This window comes from Acomys minous (assembly GCF_964271855.1).
Source record: "Acomys minous genome assembly, chromosome: 3".
In the NCBI taxonomy this organism is placed as follows: domain Eukaryota; kingdom Metazoa; phylum Chordata; class Mammalia; order Rodentia; family Muridae; genus Acomys; species Acomys minous.
In genome coordinates this window covers 78,961,467-78,981,872 of record NC_140485.1, presented here as the reverse complement: position 1 = coordinate 78,981,872, position 20,406 = coordinate 78,961,467, and the positions used below count along the sequence as shown (strand labels likewise).

Below are 20,406 nucleotides of genomic sequence, written 5' to 3'. Positions count from 1 at the left end.
AGCAGCAGCTGACGTGCAAGAGGAGGTGCTGTGGGCATTCTGCACTGCAAGTGAGACGTCCTCAGTACGCAGAAGGAAACTGCTCGGGCAAGCATCTCGCCTCAGTCACAGACTAGTGAAAAGTGACGCCAGAATGGGCCATCCTCAAGAGGCCTTCCCTCTCAGCAGGAGAACTGCCAGGCAGCTGAAGCCACGCTTGTGCTTTTAACCCCTACCCCCGGTTGCTGGAAATGTCCCCAGGTCCTGCTAGGTACAGACAGATGGGAAACACTCCTCTGGCAAACACTGAAAAGCTAAGATTGGAAAAATTTTGAGTCAAAGCTGCCTCGGGCTTGGGGAGCCCACGCAGTAGTCATTACTAGGGCCTTAGGGACAGTCTCCTCTTCCGTCCTGTCTAGGGGTCTTCACTGTAATGGTTAAAAGAACTGGTTGAGCGTAGTGCTAACAAATAGTTTGAGTTCCTAAGGGTGGAACAGAGACGTAAGCATGAGCAAAGCGATGGCTCAGTGCTGGTGAAGAGCACTGGCTGTTCTTTCAAGAGGCCTGAGTTCAATTCCCAGCACTTACATGGCGGATCACAGCCACCTGTAGCTCAGTTCTAGGCGACCTGGTGCACTTTCCTAGCCTTCTCAGGCACTAGGCACACATGTGGTACAAGAAGACAAAAAACCCAAACATAAAAATTCAGCAAAAGCCAAGACCCACAGGTTGTCTTTTGACTTCTATGTGCACCGTGGTATGTACACATACATAGAAATGTAGTGGGAACAAATTAATACTAAGATTAAAAACAAAACAGCTGAACTCTAGTTCCAGGGCATCTGACCGCCTCACACAGACATTCTCCTGGGTCAGTTCTCAGCCCACATACAGAAAGGGCAAGTCAGCCACAGGAAGCTAAATCCTCCCCCCCCCCTTTTTTTGGTTTTTCAAGGCAGAGTTTCTCTCTGTAGCCTTGGCTGCTCTGGACTTGTTTCGCAGACTAGGCTGGCCTCAAACTCACAGCAATCCACCTGCCTCTGCCTCCTGAGTGCTGGGACTAAAGGTGTGCGCCACCACCGCCTGGCAGGAAGCAAAAGACTTTTCATACATTTTCCCCATCTAGGGCTGGCCCATAACTATGTAGCCCAGGTTAGTAAAGTTTGAGGCATCACTCCTGCCTCAGGCACTGCAGTCCTAGGAGGTGAGCGACCTCCATCAGCTCCCATTCACACGTTTAATTTTGAGATCAGAGGACAACTCTGTGGAGTTAATACTCCTTCTGCCTTCGTATGGACCCTAGCTTGTTAGGCTTGTATGCAAGCACATTACCCAGTGAGCAATCTTGCAAGGCTGCCTTTATGCTTTTGAAACAGTCTTATGGAGCCCAGGCTATCTTCAAACTAGCTATGTGGTGGAAGATGTCCTTGAATTTTAGAAACCCTAAATATATTCAAAGATAAGTTAAATGGCAGAGCTTGACTCTAGCACACCTTAGGCCCTAAACACAATCCCCAGGACCAGACACAAAACAAATGCAGTCACTGAAGGAGAATTTATTATTGATATAGATACATTTTTCAAAAGCAGGTTAGCATACATAAAAAATAAAATTTGCATATTTAGTATAAAAATATGAAACAGTATATTTTAACACGTCAAAAAGAGCAATAGGATAAAAAGGCCGTGGAACAAAGAGTGCATGAATAGAAACAAGTACACGTGTGAGATGATAGCTCTCCGATATAAGGAGACAAATGCAAACCAAAGATGAAATTTGGTGAAAGAAGGTGGCCATGGGTTAGCAAGTGGGATGAGTGAGACTGCGGCCTTTTACAGAAGGCCACCTGTAAAAGCTAGCATTCTAAGTGTCCTTGGTGATCTATCTTCCACAGTGAGGAACCAAGCCCTCAAAAATCTGTGGAAGCAGATAAATCGCTGTAGGTTAAGGGAATTAGTAAACTCTGGTATATTCTTACAAAATAATATAGACATGAAAAAGAGAAGGCAGTTTTGGTGGATAAGACATCCAAAACAATCACAAACCAGATACAAATAGCATATGTGACAGCTTTTTAAAGTTGTTTTATCTGACCTGAAACTCTCAGTGTAACTCCACATCAAACTCACAGCAATCCTCCTGCCTCAGAGTGTTGAGATTACAGCAATGAGCCACCCATCTTTGTTCACATTATCTTTTTTATATAACACTGATATATGAAACAATGTTAGGCTAGAAAACAAATTATAAAATGCCTCTCTGTCTCCTGGTGCTGGGATTCAAATTGTGAGCCACCATGTCTGTCCAACAGGTTGAGTGAAATATTAATTTTGCAGTTAGGAGCTCCGCTCCCGCCTCTCTAGTTTTTCTAAACTAGGCACTGAGTGCGCCACAGTTCCAGCTACTCCGTGAGGAGAACCTCTTGAGTCCAAAGAGTCTGAAAGCAGCCTTGGCAATGTGGTTAAGATGTGTCCTATGAAGTTTCCCCACAGTGAATATACATGTTAAATCTTTAATATAACAGCTATTAAGGTGGGCACAGTGTGGCCAATGGGAAGTGGAGGGTAGGAAGACTGGGAATTCACGTCATCCTACACAACGTAGGGCCAGCCTGAGCCACATGAGCTTTTTATGTCAAAAAAGCAAATAAGTCAGGACTACAAAACATGCATGGCATAGTACATGCCTGTAATTCCAGCATCCAGGAGGTTGAAGCAAGCTGGTGAATCCCAGGCCAGCCCGGGCTCCCCAAGTGGTCCCTAGCACAAGAGGGCTAGCAGCCCTGAATCTGCTCTAGTGTCAATCTCTCACCTTTGCTACCCATATGAAGACGCACCTTCCATCTTGTTCAGGTTCCCAGCTCAGCTTCCCCAGGAGGAGGAGACAACGCCTGAATATGTTATATTCAAACTTTGTGTTTTCAAAGTATGTTCTGGAGTGAATAAACTCAATTGGCTTGCACAGGGTTATCAGACCAAAGGGACCTTTCACTCAAGTCCAGGGTGAACGTAAGCACGGCTATAACTAGTCTATCACCCTGAAGAAGGGTGCTCTTTACTAGTCTTTACTGAATGAGAAGGTTCTGGAGACAGGCAGCAGGTCAAAGAGCAACAGTAACAGAAGCACGTATAAAAGTGTCAGTTATAAAGCGGGAAGAATGTGCAGGGCTGGTCCATGCCGAGAGGCTGTGCAGGCTGCAGGCGGGACCTATGCCTGGGGGGCCTGTGCGGGGCCCTTGGCTGGGGCTGGAGGTGCCTTTAATGGGGCCCAACCTTGGGCTCTGAAGTAGGACACCAGCTGAGCGGGCACTTCTGCAAGCACAGTCTGTGCAAGGGTTTCCCGTGGCGCCTGCCAGGAGAAGAAAGACAAGGTCAGCGGGGGCCCGTAAGTTTCCCAGACTTTGGTAAAAAGGCTTTATGTATCGGAACTCAACCCCATTTCCATCGCATCTTTCCCAACTCACATTCTGAAATCGTCGGTAGGGTACAAACTGTACTATGTCGCGGGCAGCTGCTTCTCCAGCGCGTGTGCGAAGAGGGCCGCCATCAGCATCCAGCTGCTCCATGACCTCAAAGTCAGCACCGCCCACACCCACAATGATCACCGACATGGGCAGCTTTGAGGCTTTCACCACAGCCTCACACGTGGCCTCCACATCTGTCACAGCGCCGTCAGTCAAAAGCAACAGCACGAAGTATTGCTGGAGACAAGCCCATTCCTTCATTGAGGCAGGTCGTCTTTCCCCAGCCCCGCCCAGCAAGCCGGATGCACACGCCCCTCACTGCACAGCCCCTGGCACTCCTAGCCACAGGTCTTACCGAGGCTGTCCTCTGCTGTGCAGCCTGCGCTGCAAACCTGGCCACGTGGTTGATGATGGGTGCAAAGTTGGTGGGGCCATAGAGACGAACTTGGGGCAGCGCCTGACGGTAGGCATCTACAATACCCTGGATACCTACAGAAAAAAAGCAGAAAATACTGCAATTTTACAAACCTTAGACCTCATGAAATTAAGTTAGACCTAAAAGCAGCCCACCTTAACCCAGAAGTTTGGGAAATCTGGAAGTGTTTCACCTTTGTCACTCAGAACACAAGTCTATCCAACAAATAAAATTCAGAGGCAGACAAGATAGGACTTGCTATTAATAATATCGTGAATTAAACCCCAGATTAAGAGTTATTATCTGAGCGGCAAAATAGTTTAGCCTGTTTGTCTCAGTGCTTTGGAAACTGAAGCAGGAGGACTGCTGTGAGTGTCAGGAGAGCCTGGCACACGCAGCACCCCACCCCTTCTCCTCCCCACCCCTCCTCCCTCTCCCTCCTCCCTCTCCCTCCTCCTCCCCCCACCCCTTCCTCCTCCTCCTCTTCTTCTTCTTGGGTTTTTCGAGACAGGGTTTCTCTGTGTAGCCTTGGCTGTCCTGGACTCACTTTGTAGACCAGGCTGGCCTCGAACTCACAGCGATCCGCCCGCCTCTGCCTCCGGAGTGCTGGGATTAAAGGCACGCGCCCGGCTCATACCGCTGTCTTTTTAAAAAAGATTATTCGTGTAAAATTCTGCCCTCATGTAAAAAGAGAACAATAGAGGTCATTATATGTGGTTGTGAGCCACCCTGTGGTTGCTGGGAATTGGAACTCATGACCTTTGGAAGAATAGACAGTGCTCTTAACCTCTGAGCCATCTCTCCAGCCCCATGGCACCACTCTTACAAAGCAACTAAGACCAGTGAGATGGCTCAGTAGGTAAAGGTGCTTGGTACACAAGCCCGGCGACCTGAGTTCCAGCCACAGACTGGTATAAAGCTAGAGAGAGAGAGAGAGAGAGAGAGAGAGAGAGAGAGAGAGAGAGAGAGAACTGACTCCACAAGGCAGAGTCCACCTGTCTCTGCCTCCCAAATGCTGGGGTTACAGGAGTGAACTGCCACACCTGGCCTGGGTACGAGTTTAAGGCTGGCCTACACGGTTCTAGGCCATCCCAGCCGGGTACACACAGAGACTCTTGTCTCAGGAAGGAAAAAGAAAGTTTGGCAGACTAAGAAGACACAATTTAGATTCAAATATATGTGTGTAATATATGTGGAGGTTATAAAAAAAGGAGACCATGAGGGGGCAGAAGAGGTCTTAAAGAGAGGGGCCCATAAGATAATGACAAGATAACGGAAAATGTGACATGAAGTGGATCGTACTGTTTGGGGACGGGGACCAGCAACAATACGGATGAGGGAGGTCTAGAGGTGTAGTGCAATCCATGGCAGCTAGTGTGAGCTACAAGAACCTGACTCAAATGCAAAAGAGATCAGAATAAAATCATGGTAGCCACAATTTAATGAAAGGAATAAGGGCTGAGATATAGCTCTGTGGCAAATTAAACTGCCCAGCACATACAAGGGCCTAGGTTCAATCCCCAGGAACACAGAATTATTTAAAAACAAGACTATCCTAGATTTTAGAAAACATACTTGAAGTATTCAGGGCAAAGGGCTATGTGAATGCTACTGGACACAAGGCTGGTGGAGGCCAACCTGGTATCTATAACACTATCAAATGCTTCAGGAAAAAGCAGAAGTCAAGCTGGCACAGTGGCGCACGCCTTTAATCCCAGCACTCTGAGAGGCAGAGGCAGGTGGATCTCTGTGAGTTCAAAGCCAGCCTGGTGTACAGAGAGAGTCTATGATAGCCAGGGCTACACAGAGAAACCCTGCCTTGGGGTGGAGTGGGGTTGGGTGGGGTGAATCAAAGCCAGTGATGGCTCTGTGGTTAAGGCAGCTGCACCAAGCTGACTACTACCCGAGTTCATCCTTCGGGACCACATGATAGAGGACTTCCAGAAAGTGTAAGGTGCACTAACACACTAACACACACACACACACACACACACACACACACACACACACACAGTGAATACATACAATCTAGCTTGTGAAAATGTAATCCCCCCCACAAATACCCTGAGCCAGTAGCTTCAATGATTCTAGAATTTTTATGACTTGTAACTTTTCTCTAAGTCTGATTTTTTAAAAAAGATTTATTTATTTATTATGTATACAGCATTCTGTCTACAGGCTAGAAGAGGGCACCAGATTTCATTATAGATGGTTGTGATCCACCATGTGGTTGCTGGGAATTGAACTCAGGACCTTTGGAAGAGCAGTCAGTGCTCTTAACCTCTGAGCCATCTCTCCAGCCCCTAAGTCTGATGTTTTGTTGTGAGACACGCTCACGCTATTTAGCCTAGGCTAACCTTGAACTATATATAGTTCTTCTGCCTCTATTTCAAGGGCTGGAATCACATTGGCTTCTAAATATGATTTTACATCAAAATACAAAGTGAAAATAAAGTTTCAAGGGACCTGGAGAGATGGCTCAGCAGTTGAGAGCACTGGCTGCTTTTCTAGAGGTCCAGAGTTTGGTTCCTGGCATCCACATGGCAGCTCACAAGTGTCTGCAACTCCAGTTTCACAGGATCTGACACCTCTCACAGACATACATGCAGGCAGAATACCAATGCAAATAAAATAAATATTAAAAAGAAAATTTCAAAATTGAGGCTAAATCCTTCTGTGTCTTGACACCCCTGTGCCTGAGGCAGAAAGGTTGCGTGGTGTTCAAGGCCAGCTTTGGTTAAATACTGAGTTCTGGAATAGTCTGGGCAAGAGTGAGATCTTGTCTAAAACAATAAGGAGCTGGAGAAAAGTGTCAAGAACCTGAACTGATCTTCCAGAGGACCTGAGACTGATTCCCAGCACCCACACCAGGTGGCTCCACAGCCTTCCGTAACTCGAGCTCCAGACCTGACACTTGTGGCCTCTGTGGACACCTGTACTCATATTGACATACCAACACACAGACAGATACATATGCAAATTAAAAAGGAAGTAAATAAGTAAATAAGTCAGGAGTGGTGGGTGTGCACACCTTTAATCCCAGCACTCAGGAGGCAGAGATAGGCTGTAAATTCAAGGCCAGCCTGGTCTATAAACCTAGGACAGCCAAGGCTACACAGAGAAACCCTGTCTCAAAAAACCAAAATAAAAAGTCAGATAAGATCAGGTCAAAGTTTTCACTTCAACTTGGTGTCATGTGAAGTGCTGGAAAGCCACAAATCTTGGGTCTTTACAAAAAAGCTTGGGAAGCGCTCTCTCTCTCTCTCTCTCTCTCTCTCTCTCTCACACACACACACACACACACACACACACACACACACACACACAGTGCACTGGGGATGTGGCTCAGTGAGAGTACTTACTCAATATGCATAAAGCTCTAGTTTCTATCCTTAGCACAGCAAGGTCAACGACTGCCCACCCAGCCCTTTCTATGTTTTCAATTTTGAGACCAAGCTGCCCAGGCAAGCTTTGAACTTTTGCCTCCCTTGCCTCAGTCTCCTTAGTTATAGCTGTATTTTAAAACCAAAGCACACAGAGGTAAGCAACTTGCCCAAGTCATTTCAGTAATAAGGTGAATGGAATTCCACCAGGCAAGCTCAAACTTCCATCCCACTGTACGGAGAGACAGGATCCTCCCTCCTCGTTGTCTGCACCCACAGAAGCTCAGGTGTGGAGGTGCCTCACACTGGAGAGTAGGCAGAGTAGGGGATTTACCTGCACAATACGGATTACTGGGATTGAAGTTCAAGGCAAACTCATGTGAGACCTGAGGGCAAGATGACAATGAGTGAACCAGGTGTGCGGTGCAAACCTCTAATATTAGCACAGAGGGAACCAGGACTAGAAGAACGCAAGTTTAAACCCAGCCCAGCTGGGCGTGGTGGCGCACGCCTGTAATCCCAGCACTCGGGAGGCAGAGGCAGGCGGATCACTGTGAGTTCAAGGCCAGTCTGGTCTACAAAGTGAGTCCAGAACAGCCAAGGCTACACAGAAAAACCCTATCTTAAAAAAAAAAAAAGAAAGAAAGAAAGAAAGAAAGAAAGAAAGAAAAAGGCTGGAGAGATGGCTCAGAGGTTAAGAGCACTGTCTGCTGTCTGCTCTTCCAGAGGTCCTGAGTTCAATTCCCAGCAACCACATGGTGGCCCATAACCATCTATAGTGAGATCTAGTGCCCTCTTCTGGTACACAGACATACATGCAGACAAAAACACTGTGTATATAATAAATAAACAAATCTTAAAAAAAGAAAAAGAAAAAAAAACAAAAAAATTAAAAAATTAACTTAAAACAAAAAAAACCTAGCCTGAGTTACATGGTGAGAGTTTTTCAGAAGCAAAGTAGGAAAAAAACAGCAAACAAAAAAGGCTGGGCACAGTAGTGCACATTTTAATAATCCCAGCACAGAGGGACATTAGGATCTCTGTACACTTAGGCCAGCCTCAACACACAAAAAACAAGACCAGAAAAGAAAAAATTAGATTCTTCCTACCATTTTCCCACTTTTAGCCTCTTTTTTTAAAAAAAATTATTTATTTTTATTTTATATGCATTGGTGTTTTGCCTGCATGTATGTCTGTGGGTGTCAGATCTTGTCGTTACAGACAGTTCTGAGCTGCCATGTGGGTGCCCGGAATTGAACTCAGGACCTCTGGAAGAGCAGTCCGTGCTCTTAGCCGCTGGGCCATCTCTCCAGCCCCTCCCCCCCACTTTTAGCCTCTTGAATACCCTGTTACACCTTCTCTTTCATGCCTGCAAGAACGGGTCCCCTATCTCCCGTCTTCAAGCTGGGTGTCAAGCAATAGATAAATTCGCCTCTGGAATTAGGATTCTGATACCAAAAATGAAAATTGAGGGACGGAAGAAGAGGGCTTACCTGCCAATCAGGGGGTACCTGGGCCCCAAATCCAAATGCTGGAAACAGCTTGTCTCTGTGGGAGGACAACGGATTGTAAGAGCAGCAGTGAGGGGGCTGAAAGGTGTATGGGGAGCGGGAGTGGCCTGAGCCCAGGACTCACGAGTCGTAGTCTTGAACCACGCTGCCCACACTCCAGAGAGCTGTCAGATACTCGTTGACTCCTGTCGGGCTCAGATAATGCAGGGAGTCGGGGGAAGATGGGTCGCCATTGGAGCCAGTGAAGTCCACTCCCACCTGGGAAGAGACCAGGAACGGCGGTGAGGCTGCTTCAGCGCAAGGCCTGTTCACTTGCCCGCAGGAAGGCAACTTACAGTAAAGTTGATCTGGCAGCCTCCCATCACATAGTCTAGGAAGGAATACTCTGTCTCCACCTACAGAGGACACCGGGGTTAGGCCAGCCTCCGTCAGCAGGGCCCTGCTCGTGGAGCTGAGAGCCTGGGTCCCGCCCGTGGGCTACGTCTTACCCGGCAGGTCCTGACGCAGACAGTTCCAGAGTTCTTGTAGCTTTTCTTTTTCTGCTGCTTCTCAGGGTGGATACATTCAAACTCAGCCTGGTGGAAAAAAAATTTAGAGTAGGGCGCTGCCGTCATCACCAGCGCAGGACCTCAGCTCTGCTCTCCACAGTTGGCTCTGGGCAGCAGCCTCCTAGGCCCTGCGGAAGCTCTGTGACCAGCGCTTACCGGGACTGCCTGCATTTGGGCCAAGGTGGTATGGAAGGTACCGATGAGATCGTGTGACCCGTCACTGTCATAGTCTGAGCAGCGTACCTGAGGGAAGGTGTACGTATGTGTAAGCGAGACACGAGGCAGGAGCCCATGCCTTGATGCGCCCACTAAAAAGGTAAACGCTCACCTGGATGGGTGTGCTGGGGTCCCCGCCGCAGAAGTGCTGAAGAGAGACTGAGAAGCGCTTCCAGGTAGGGTTCAGGTTGTTCTTGACTACCTGAGGGCAGGGACAGTGAGCTCTGGCTTGGTTCCCACCGTCCCCTACCCACCGACGTCAGTCTCCCTCAGTTCCCAAGCTCGCTAATCACACACCCTGCAGGTTCTTTCCCACACCAACCAACCAACACCAGGAGCCACACCTCTGTTCTGTGTGCCAGGTGCCACTTCCCATCACCCTGGCGGAAGAACTCCAAGAACGGATCAGATTTTCCTAGGAAGTCCTGCCAATGCCAAAGAGACCCCCGTTATAAGCCTCAGGAAGACAGCCACGGTGTCAGCCCTCTGTCCCCTTAATCCCTGGATCCCCAAGGCCTCCTTCCAGACACACCTTCTTATCCAGGTTCCTAGCCTCCACCTCCACAGTCACCACACGACTGTCCTTTAACTCCTGGGCTGAGACCTAGGCCGGCAGAGAAGACTTGTGAATTATTGTGAATTATTGACTGCACAGACTGCTTCCCCGCCCACCCAGGCTTTGCTCCTTACTGTGATGGTTCCCCGTCCGGCAGGTTTCCCAGGCTTCAACATCAAGGGTAGAGTCAACGTCTGGCTGGACACAATCTGGGGAAAGCGAAGAGGAAGAGGCGTGGGCACCCGTCTCACACAGGGTGGGGTTCTGCTTGACTAGCACGTTGACGCTACAGGGCTACTTGATAGTGCTCCTGACCCCTGACCATCCATACCTGACCTAGGGAACACTCAGCTCCCCCTAGGAAGTCATCATCCCCCAGCTCTGGTGTCTTGTTGTCTATGTCGTAGATTCCAAACCGTAGCTTCTGGACGGTCTCAAAGTGGTACTCGATCTGCAGAGTCTTGGAGAACGCAGGGCTTGAGCAGTTCCGGACTCGCTCCGTCCTGCAAAGCTGTGGCAGGAGCTCACTAAGCATTAGATAGATGCAAACCCCCAACCACAAACACAATCCCACCCTCCCTCAATGAATCTAACCTTCATGGTCCACCTCACCTCAGCCCAGGCGCCCCCTCCCACATCCTGTAAAAGGACGCAGAGTGGGTCAGATTTGGAGCCGATGTCCTTGTCAATGAGATGGTCACAGGAAATGGACAGCTGAACCAAGGTCACACAGCGGGCCATCTGGAGAAAAGAGAGCTGGGTCAGGTCCAGGGCCCCTCATCCATCTTTCACTGACTAGAGTTCCCAGCCTCCACACTCCTGAACCTTAAGTGAGCTCAATGGCACAAGACATGGTGTGACAACAAGCTGGCTGTAAATTACTCCTCACTCTGAAAGTGGCCTTAACCTTAGCAGCACTGTCCAGACCTGGGCTCCAGCCTTACCCTCAAATGCAGCAGGTAATCAGTGTCACTCTGATTGCTTACTGCCTGCCCGAGGCCGGAAGTCCCCCGTATTTCAATCACTGCTCCCCAACAGCACCTTTTGATAACGATCCCCTGCAAACTCCTGGGCCTACACCTTGCCAGTTGGGATCCACTCTATCCATTAGTCCTCTCATCTGTAATCAGCTGCTCAGGTCTACTCCTCACCACGTCCAGGTCATGACCCGCTCTAAGCCACTGTTTAGGTTGCCTAGAAAGAGCAACAGTCGCTTCAGCTGCTCCCCTAACCTGTGCCACCCCAAGAGGCTTTTAATACAGCCACCAAAATTAATCCAAGAAAATATTCATGCTGGGCATGGTGGCACAGGAGCAGAAGCAGGGCTGCTGGCACTTGCAAGGCAGCCGGCCCTAGACAACACACAGAGCTCCAGTCCACCCACGCTACAAAGAGAAACCTTGTCTCAAAAAGCAAACAAAGTGCGTAGTGGCTCACACCTATAATTCCGGCTCTGGGAAAGCAAACAGAAGGAACACGAGTTCAGGGACAGCCTGGGTTACAGGAGATCCTGACTCAACAGCAAACAAAAGGGCTTGAGAGATGGTTCAGCAGTTAAAAGAACGTTTAATTCTTGTAGAGGACCTGAGTTCAGTTCCCAGCATCTACATTGGTTGGCTCATAAATGCCTACAACTCCAGTCCAGGGGGAATCCAATGCCTCTGGATCATTATAGACACATACACACTAATTAAAAACAAATATAAGCTGGGCATGGCGGTACACATCTTTAATCCCAGCACGCAGGGAGGCAGAGGCAGGAGGATCGCTGTGAGTTCGAGGCCACCTTAGTCTACAAAGTCTAGGGCAGTCAAGGCCACACAGAGAAACCTTGTCTCTAACAACAACAACAACAACAACAACAACAACAACAACAACAACAATAAAGTTAGCAGCAACAACCAAACCTCCCTGATGTCACACTCTGAACCATTATCTGTAGAAAATACACAAGCTGTATAATGGCCTGATGCAACTATCTCCTGTTGGTTCGCTTGTATGCTCACTCTGGCCGCCACCGTTCCTTAAGCCCACTGGGTTCCTATTTGGAAGCCCTGCCGTCGAGGGTGCTCTGTGTTTTTATCACCACCTGACTGTTCGCTCACCTCTAAGGACATTTTTTCATCATCACATCTGTTTATATGGGTAAAGTCTTGTCTGCCACTCTAAGATTTCAACTCTACCACCACAGACTCCGTTGCTGCTTTCACACCAGCATCTACACATACTTTAGTTATACAATCAGTCTCTAGCACTAGAATGAAAACTGTGTGTGAAGGAGAGTTCATCTGTTTGTGAACTGCAACACCCAACCACCCAATATGCATGGTCCTTGAAACCTGAAAGGCCAGCCCTAGCCCCAGCTCTCAGACTGACTGGCCTCTTGTCTCAAATTCAAACAGCAGCGAACCTCTCCGATGCATCTATTTCCTGTCACAAACATCATCACATTGCATGAATCACCATAATGCCTACAATATCCTTCCTCCTACAACTCAGAAGGACCCCCAGGCATCACACACCACCTACATCGAATGTACAGAGATTCCTCGCTTGGCCGTGCTTCAGGGGCCCAGCTTCCCAGCAGTACTTCCTGGGATGTTTCTAGACTCAAGGTCCCCTATTATTAACCCTCAGTCAAGCCCTTTTCCTCCTAGCCTGCAGCATCTCACTTTGGTCCCTAGGTCCCCTGTTTGTAGAGCCTTGTGCACGCCAGGCAAGCAGCCGTGACTGAGTCTCATGCCCAGCTTGGTCTCCCACCCACAATCTTCTTAAGTCAGTCACCCACAGCACTTGAGCCTCTGTTCCAACGAGTGATTAAAAACCCTACTACTCTCCACCCGGCGGAAGTCTGTAGCCACACCAAGCCAAATGTGTGGAGTCCCATTGCCACCCTGGAGGCCTCCTGCTTCCCCAGGCTCCACATTCTATCCGGCCGTGAGAGGCCAGAGCTTGGAAACAGTCCACAACCACAACTCAACTCTGATGGTCAGGCAGACCTCCAGCCTTCCCGACGACACCCTCAGAGGTTCAACAGAGCACAGCCAAATTCTGCAAAATCGTAATCAGGATTCCGTGTTTGCCACTCACTTCATTGTTGCTTTAACAACAAAGAGACTCCCTACACATACACACACACACACACACACACACACACAGCGCCAAAACTCAAGGTAGCTTGAAGGTACATCAGCTAGGTGGGGCTGGGCTCACACACAAGGGAATGCTAAAAGGTAAATGATGTATCCCAATTGTTCCTCAGGCATCTGAATGGATGCACACAGCGACATACACGGGAAAGCAGAAGCAAGTCAGCATTGCTTTAGAGGGTCTGTAGAAGTGAGGTAAATATGTCCCATACTCTGCCCCGCCTCATTATATTTTGAGATAGGGTCTCATGTAACCCAGGCTGGCCTCAAATTCGTTTTGCAGATGAGGATGAACTTAATTTCTGGATCCTCCTACCTCTCTCCCTTCTGTGTGCTGGATTATAAGCATGCATCATCATGCCTAGGTTACTGTGATCCATACGCTCCTGTAGTTTTGGATAGTACACATTTGAAGGATCTCGTTAGCCCAGCTCAATCAACACTTTATGTGAGACTATTCTAAGCCCAAGAGCCTTCAAGCCTTCACACCCGGCCTCACAGGTCCCTCCTCACTGCTCCTCACCTAACCAACTTCTGCAATCTCTATTTTAAAAACCCCATGTAAGAGAAGGTCTACAGAATTGAGTAGTGATGTGATATTAACTCTGGACTCTCTAGCTCAAATTATAAATAAGGCGTGTGTGTGCGCGCGCGTGTGCGTGTGTGTGTTTTGGAGACAGGGTTTCTCTGTGTAGCCTTGGTGGTCCTGGACTCGCTTTATAGGCTAAGCTGGCCTCGAACTCACAGCAATCCTCCTGCCTCTGCCTGTCCAGTGAGGGGATACGCACTTTTTTTTTTTTTAAGTCTACCTTCCCTGGCTCCTACCATCAGGACAGGTAAATGTGAGAATCAATATCCTTTATATAGCAATGTCTTGTCATCCACAGCTCTGATCTGACATGATTCCTTCTATGAAGTCTTCCCCAGTAGGATTTTACTGTCCTTGGATAACTGGAATGGTTTCCTTATCAGTCTTTTTGCGACTACACAGCCATTTCTGTGTTTATTAGCTAAATGAAAACTAAATAGTTCATGTCATTTCTGTTTAAAACTCTGTGATAGCTTCCCAACAAATCCAATATAAAACCCTAAGTCTGTGATTAAATTAAAAGAAAAAAATCCTTAAGTCTGAGAGCTGTAGAGAGGGTTCAGTGGGCTAAGAGCCTATTCTGTGTTTTCAGGGGACCAGAGTTCAGCTCCAAGCACCCACATCAGGTAGTTCATACAAAGGCACCTGTGACTGCAGCCCCAAGAAATACATTTTCTGGTATCCATGGGCAGTTTAATCATGTGCACAAACCCACATGCAGACATACACAAGTGCACATAATTAAAAACAAAACACAACAAACAAAACCACCGAAGGTCTGTGGCTGGCAGGATGGTTCAGTGGGTAAAGGTGCGTGCCATCACATCTGAACTTGATTCGTGGTACCCACAGTGGAGAGACACCCGCAAATTATCTTCTGATGTTTACATGGACTCCGTGGCACAAACCTCTCATCAATACCCCCAACACTGAATAAAATTTTTAAAAATTTAAATCTCATCCAGTCCACAGTTCTTATGATGGCCTATAAAACCTAATCCACGTGTAAATAGTCATCCACCCACCCAAGTGTGTCCCAACCAGGCTGGCCTTTCTGACCCACACAACATCATCAACCCCACTCTCCATCTCAGGGCCTTTCTACCATATGCCTTCTCCCATGAACACACACGGACAGCACGCTATGTAAGAGCAGGAACCATGGCCAGTTTGTATCTCGGGCACCTAGTTATAATAGACACTCAGTAAATATCAGTGAACTAATGCTGAAATTGCCACAGCAGAAATCTGTTTCTCCCTCCTCTTCCATTTCATTGTGGGCTCCTTAGAGCTAGCACTAAGTATTATCTTTCTGTATGCCCAGTATTAGTATTCAGTGCACAAAGCTGATACTCATATCTTTGATGAACTAATTGATACCCATAAGCTCAGGCCTTTTTCATTTGAACTAATGTACAGCAATCACTGTTCCCTACCCTGTTTTTAACTGAGATGTGAAACTTTAAGGTGGAGATGTAGCTTAGTGCTTGCCTAGTGTACACATGGCCCTGGGTTCAACCTCCAACACTAAAAATAAACTAAAACAAAAACCAAACCAGCTGCGCATGATGGAACACGCCTGTAATCCCAACACAAAGGGAGGCAGAGGCAGGTGGATCTCTGTGAGATCAAGGCCAGCCTGGTCTACAAAGTGAGTCCAGGACAGCCAGGGCTACACAGAGAAACCCTGTCTGGAAAAACAAAAAGCAAAAACAACAACAAAAAACAAACCACAAGAATTGATTTAAACAGGCAAAAAGATTCAAAGATACTTCACAAAACATGAATAAGAAATAAGTGACTACAGAAGTGAAAAACAAAACTATTATGAGATAGTTATTAAACCCACCAGTGGCGAAACACAGGGCCAACAAGGCCAAATGTTGGCAAAGGATGTAAGATTCCTAGGAAGTGGTAAAACCTTGAAAAACAGCCTGGCAAGGTCATCAGAAAGCCAAATGTATACCTAGGCAAGTGTAATTCCGCCGGCAGATTTTAATCTAAACGAAATGAAAACATTATGTCCACCGAGCTTTTTAAAGAATGCTCACAGCTGTTGTGTTAACTATAGCCTAAAACTTGAAATGTTCCGTGTCCATCAACAGGAGGATGGACAGCTATGTGCATGGAAAATCGACCAGAATAAAGCAGACTAATACCTGAAATCTGCACAAATCTGTAGGATAAAATGTATTGGTTCTGTTTATTAGTTTTAGAATAGGCAAAATTAATCTCTGGTGTCCTTACTCTCGCTAGGGAGAAGTAGGTATTGACAGAGGAAGGGTAAATTCTTTACCATAGTAGAACCTTTAGGTCACAGAGGGTCTGTCCCCACTTAATTCCACTGTGCACAAAGTAACCAATAAGGCTCTGCCCTCAGTGAGGCTACTAAACTTGGCCTGGCTCCTATTCTAAATGTCAGGGTTTCCTGTGCAACCATGGTTTCCTATTTTTGTATTTTTTTTTTTCACAGATCTGTCCTCTTCTCTTTCTTATTGGAATCTTACTATGTGTGGGGGGGCGGGGAGAAGCTGGATAATGTGGAGTCATGTCTATTACCCCAGCATTTGAGGGGTGGAGGCTGCAGGAGCAGGAGCGCATGGCCAGCTTGGGCTGGTGCTAAGGACCAAACTCAGAGCCTTGTACATGCTGCACAAATGCTCTCATCTGAGTGACTTCCCCAGCCCCTGCCCTGCCGTGACTTAGGGAGTAGCCCCTGCTGACCTGAATGACCAATTCTCCTTCATCTCAAGTGCTGGCACCACAGCTGAAAACCACCATACTTAACCATTACTACAGTTTTCTACTTTTTGAGCTAAATTTTAAGTTACCAGTAATCTATGGGATTATTAATTCTTCAAGTCTTCTTTAAAATCTACTTCTAACTCTTATTACACCTAACAATTAAATGTCACTTGTTTGGAGCCAGCATCTTTTCGGGTGAGTTAAGCTGGCCTCACAGTCGCTGTCCTGCCGTAGGCTTCAGAGTCCTGGGATTACAGCCTTTGCCCCCATGTCCTGTCAACAGCTAGACTCATTTTTTTTCACGTAGTGCCATCATCACATAGGCTGCCATTCAACCGCCTTAAATATCAGTGAGGTGAATCAGTTAAGAGAAAATCTGAAGTTTTATCATTTGAGAGGTCTGGCTTATGAGTACTATATTCTTGTGTATAGAATTCCTGTTAATTATAGGATAAGCCAAGGATCTCAGAAACTACTCAGATCTAGACCTGGACCTAGTCCACTTGGGACTAGGACAAAATTGCAGATGGAAACATCTAGAAGGTAAGCTCCAACCTTTTCTACTTTGTTCATGATCCCTGGTGTGTGCCTGTGCGTTTCCCTTCTAATTTCCTCTATCGCCAACAGAGACTCACATTTGGGCATGACAGTGAATGTCTGCAGTTTCAGCTGAGGGAGGAATATTGAAGGTCTGAATCAACTTCAAAACAGATGGAAACCTCCATCTCCTCACCTTAATAATTTGCAACATAAATAAAATGGGGTTGCGTGGTTGTCTAGCCCACACTCTGTGGTCCCCAGAGGAGGCACAGTGGGGCTTGGCTGTGGCCACACAGGGTAAAATGACGACTACAACACAAATATATGTTCTCCTAAATTCTCCTTAGAACTTTTTTGAGACAGGATCTCACCATGTGGCCCTGCTGGCCTGCCTCGGCCTCCCAAGGGCCTAGAACTTCCTGGATTATAAACTTTTCTCTCCTGGGGGAAAAAAAACCCCAAATACTCCTTATCAATCTGATAGAGCAGACACAAGTATGGACTTCCCGACAACAAACAGGCTCTAAACGCTGTTCTTACTTCCGGCTAGCCATCAAATGCTAATGCACCAGATGGTGTCCGTCCTATACAATTTGGGCAAAATGATTAAGCCTGAGATTCCTCCGCTGTTAAGGGGCTCTGATCTAGCTCTGAAGATTAATGTAAATGTGGCAAGGCTCTTAGGTACTTAAGACCTGAGCAGGGATCATCAGCACATTAACCATCCACCATCTTTCAAGCCTCATACATGCTCCCTTTCCAGGCTCCCCCACAGCAGCACTCAACTTCTGTGGAGGTGTTATACCCAACCTACAATGGACACTTGGGTTCTTCCCTTGTTTCTCCACCTCCTGGCCTTTCTGCAGCAGGGTCTCATGTAGTCTGCCCGCAATGGCCTTCACCTTGCAAGAAAGCCAACGTTGTCCCTTGTTTTTCTGCCTGTACCTCCCAAATATTTGAGTATAGGTCACAAACTAAGCTAGTACATTCCTAACTACACCACAGACTTGTGAAAAGCTGGCATCACTGTACTAGACCAAACTTGTAAGAATCTAAAGGATTATGTGAGCAGGTGGCCTTGGTAAGTTTAAGGAAAGATTAAATGCTGCAAACCCTCCTGGTTTTCCCGCGGAAAGGTTACCAGCATACTACTGTTGAGAGAATTCTTTGCTAATAGAAAAATTATGCGCCCTTTACTTTTTATGACACTTGTTTCCCGGCATTAGCAGGCTCTAACTGCTCCTCATAAACCCAAGAAGAGATTTATCTTTCCCCTCCTGGGTTCAGCTGCATCCAGCTCAGTGCCAGATGGCATACAACTCACTTATCAGTCCTTCAAGCTCAGGAGTCCCTCCCTCCCTTTATCTAGTCAAAGTCAGGGTACAGAAGGAGCAGAAGCCACAAGCAGGCCTGCCTCTGGGTAGCAGCATCCCTCCTTCAGACAACTCAGGCATGCTCACACCTGCTGTTGCCTACCTTGGCAAGGCGGACCAGCTCACAGATGTCGGCTCGAGTCTTGGGGGCCAGTCGGGAAATCCTCCAGAGGCTCCCAATTGAAGCACCACCACCCAGTGAATAGCCCTTCCCCACAAAACCGGAAAAGACCGCGCTCACCAGTACCACTTTTCTTCCCTTCTCATTTCCGCAAGGGATACGGAGAACGCAGTTCTGCTTTCTTAACCCCGCAATCTCTCTCTAACCTCGGCGTTCTCCATATTTAAACCAGCAGCTCCAAAAACATTTCTCATAGGTCACAAGCTGAACCAAACACTTTCCTTCTTGAGATTGTAGAGCAGGCTAGCCCATTGCTCTAGGAGCTCCTTGCCTCCACTTCCCAAGTGCTCTTAGTAAAGGTATTGCCCCAGCATGACCAAGTCCAAGGTCTTACTATAAAGTGACATTCCTTACTCATACACGTCTCAGGACTAGTAAATGTATGCTCATAAATTAAAACTTTAAACAATGACATTTATTTAGAGCCATGTACTTCTGAGAAGCCTAGATGCCACACAGAATCTGGCAATACTACAAAGCGTAAAGTGTGCACACTGGGAATCTCAAACACAGCAGCTTCCCACTTTGTGGGAATGGCTAGAAGTCTGAAAGCTACTCTCCGTACAAGGCCTAGCCCAGAGAGCGAGGTGCATGTGCAGGGGAGCTGGGAGCCCCTCTCCACCCAGACACTCAACACATCCTATGGCAAGCTTCGTCTGCCCACTTCCTGAGTCCCACCTCTGCTCGGCACCCCAAGGACCAGCTGGCGGCAGTGCCTCTGTTTCTCCATGCTTACTTGGAGCTGGAGACCTAGAATCAAGGGGGCTCCTTCCCTAGTAGCCTGGGAATCCATCATATGACCGCTGCTGGTGCCCTTCTGCCCTACCCGAGTCCCCACAGGCGATGGAGAAGCAGGTAACACTTGCTACCTATCAAGCATTTGGGCACCCATGAAAATTCTATTTGTAGCTGTAGAGATTCCCATCTCATACCTGTAAACTGAGGAAGATACTGTTTTCAAGGCTAGCCTGGGCCACAGTGATTTTGAACAGTTAGTACTAATAATAGAACCTCAGGCAAGTGAGTCTCCTTTACTCTGCTTAGACTTCCCTATCAATAAAATGAGTGTGAGTGGGTGTGGTAGGCCATGCCTTTGATCCCAGCAAGAGAGACAGAAGCAGGTGGATCTTCATGAGTTCGAGGCCAGCCTGAGGGTTAAGGTCACCCTTAGTTACCACTAATAGGGGGCCCTTGTTTGGTGGGATGCCTACTACCTGTTAACTGTTCTCCATTAGTGCTCACAAATGAATAAATGTGCTTTCAGGTGTTGGTGTAGCGTCACATCTGCTCCTTGTACTCATGCAACACTTAGGACTTAAATGGCAGGCTAGGGACATGATATGACAGAAGATAATGACCGTTCTCTCTTCTGAGTGGAAATGTGGGGCTTTTATTCTACCACATGGAAAAGAGAGGAGAGGTCAACAAAGCGGCCAAGTCATAAGTACTTAAGTGCCATGTATGTAGCGTCTTTTCAGGGCCCAAACTCACTGGGATCACAGAACCATAGACACCACTGGCTAGGATAATCTGAATCCTCTTTTCAACTTTGTTTTGTTTTTCAAAACAATTTCTCTGTGTAGCCTTGGCTGATCTAGATTTAACTTTGTAGACCTACAAAGGCTGTCCTCAAATTCACATCAATCCACCTGCCTGTGGCTCCTGAGTGCTGAGATTAAAGGTGTGCGCCACCACCCCCGGCTCTGAATCATCTTTTATAGAACGGAGACCAAAGGATACATTAGCCATGGGTCACA

The 20,406-nt window shown here is 47.4% G+C and overlaps 1 protein-coding gene across 6 annotated transcripts in view; it reads right to left on the bottom strand.

The window, feature by feature from the left end:
• Window positions 1-1,519: 1,519 nt before the first annotated feature.
• CPNE1 (copine 1) overlaps window positions 1,520-20,406 on the bottom strand; it is a 40,891-nt gene continuing 22,004 nt past the window's right edge. For 5 of the 6 annotated variants that reach the window (XM_084775692.1, XM_084775693.1, XM_084775691.1 and 2 more), the window contains 15 exons: window positions 10,685-10,813; window positions 10,404-10,583; window positions 10,207-10,281; window positions 10,049-10,120; window positions 9,861-9,941; window positions 9,629-9,718; window positions 9,457-9,543; window positions 9,241-9,327; window positions 9,088-9,147; window positions 8,877-9,010; window positions 8,735-8,789; window positions 7,576-7,627; window positions 3,799-3,932; window positions 3,444-3,680; window positions 1,520-3,328 (listed from right to left, as the gene is read on the bottom strand). In XM_084775692.1, coding sequence (XP_084631818.1) covers window positions 3,188-3,328; window positions 3,444-3,680; window positions 3,799-3,932; window positions 7,576-7,627; window positions 8,735-8,789; window positions 8,877-9,010; window positions 9,088-9,147; window positions 9,241-9,327; window positions 9,457-9,543; window positions 9,629-9,718; window positions 9,861-9,941; window positions 10,049-10,120; window positions 10,207-10,281; window positions 10,404-10,583; window positions 10,685-10,813 — 1,614 coding nt within the window. In that variant the 3' untranslated portion in view covers window positions 1,520-3,187. The remainder of the gene's footprint in view (window positions 3,329-3,443; window positions 3,681-3,798; window positions 3,933-7,575; window positions 7,628-8,734; window positions 8,790-8,876; window positions 9,011-9,087; window positions 9,148-9,240; window positions 9,328-9,456; window positions 9,544-9,628; window positions 9,719-9,860; window positions 9,942-10,048; window positions 10,121-10,206; window positions 10,282-10,403; window positions 10,584-10,684; window positions 10,814-20,406) is intronic. The other variant, XM_084775696.1, reaches the window with a different exon arrangement.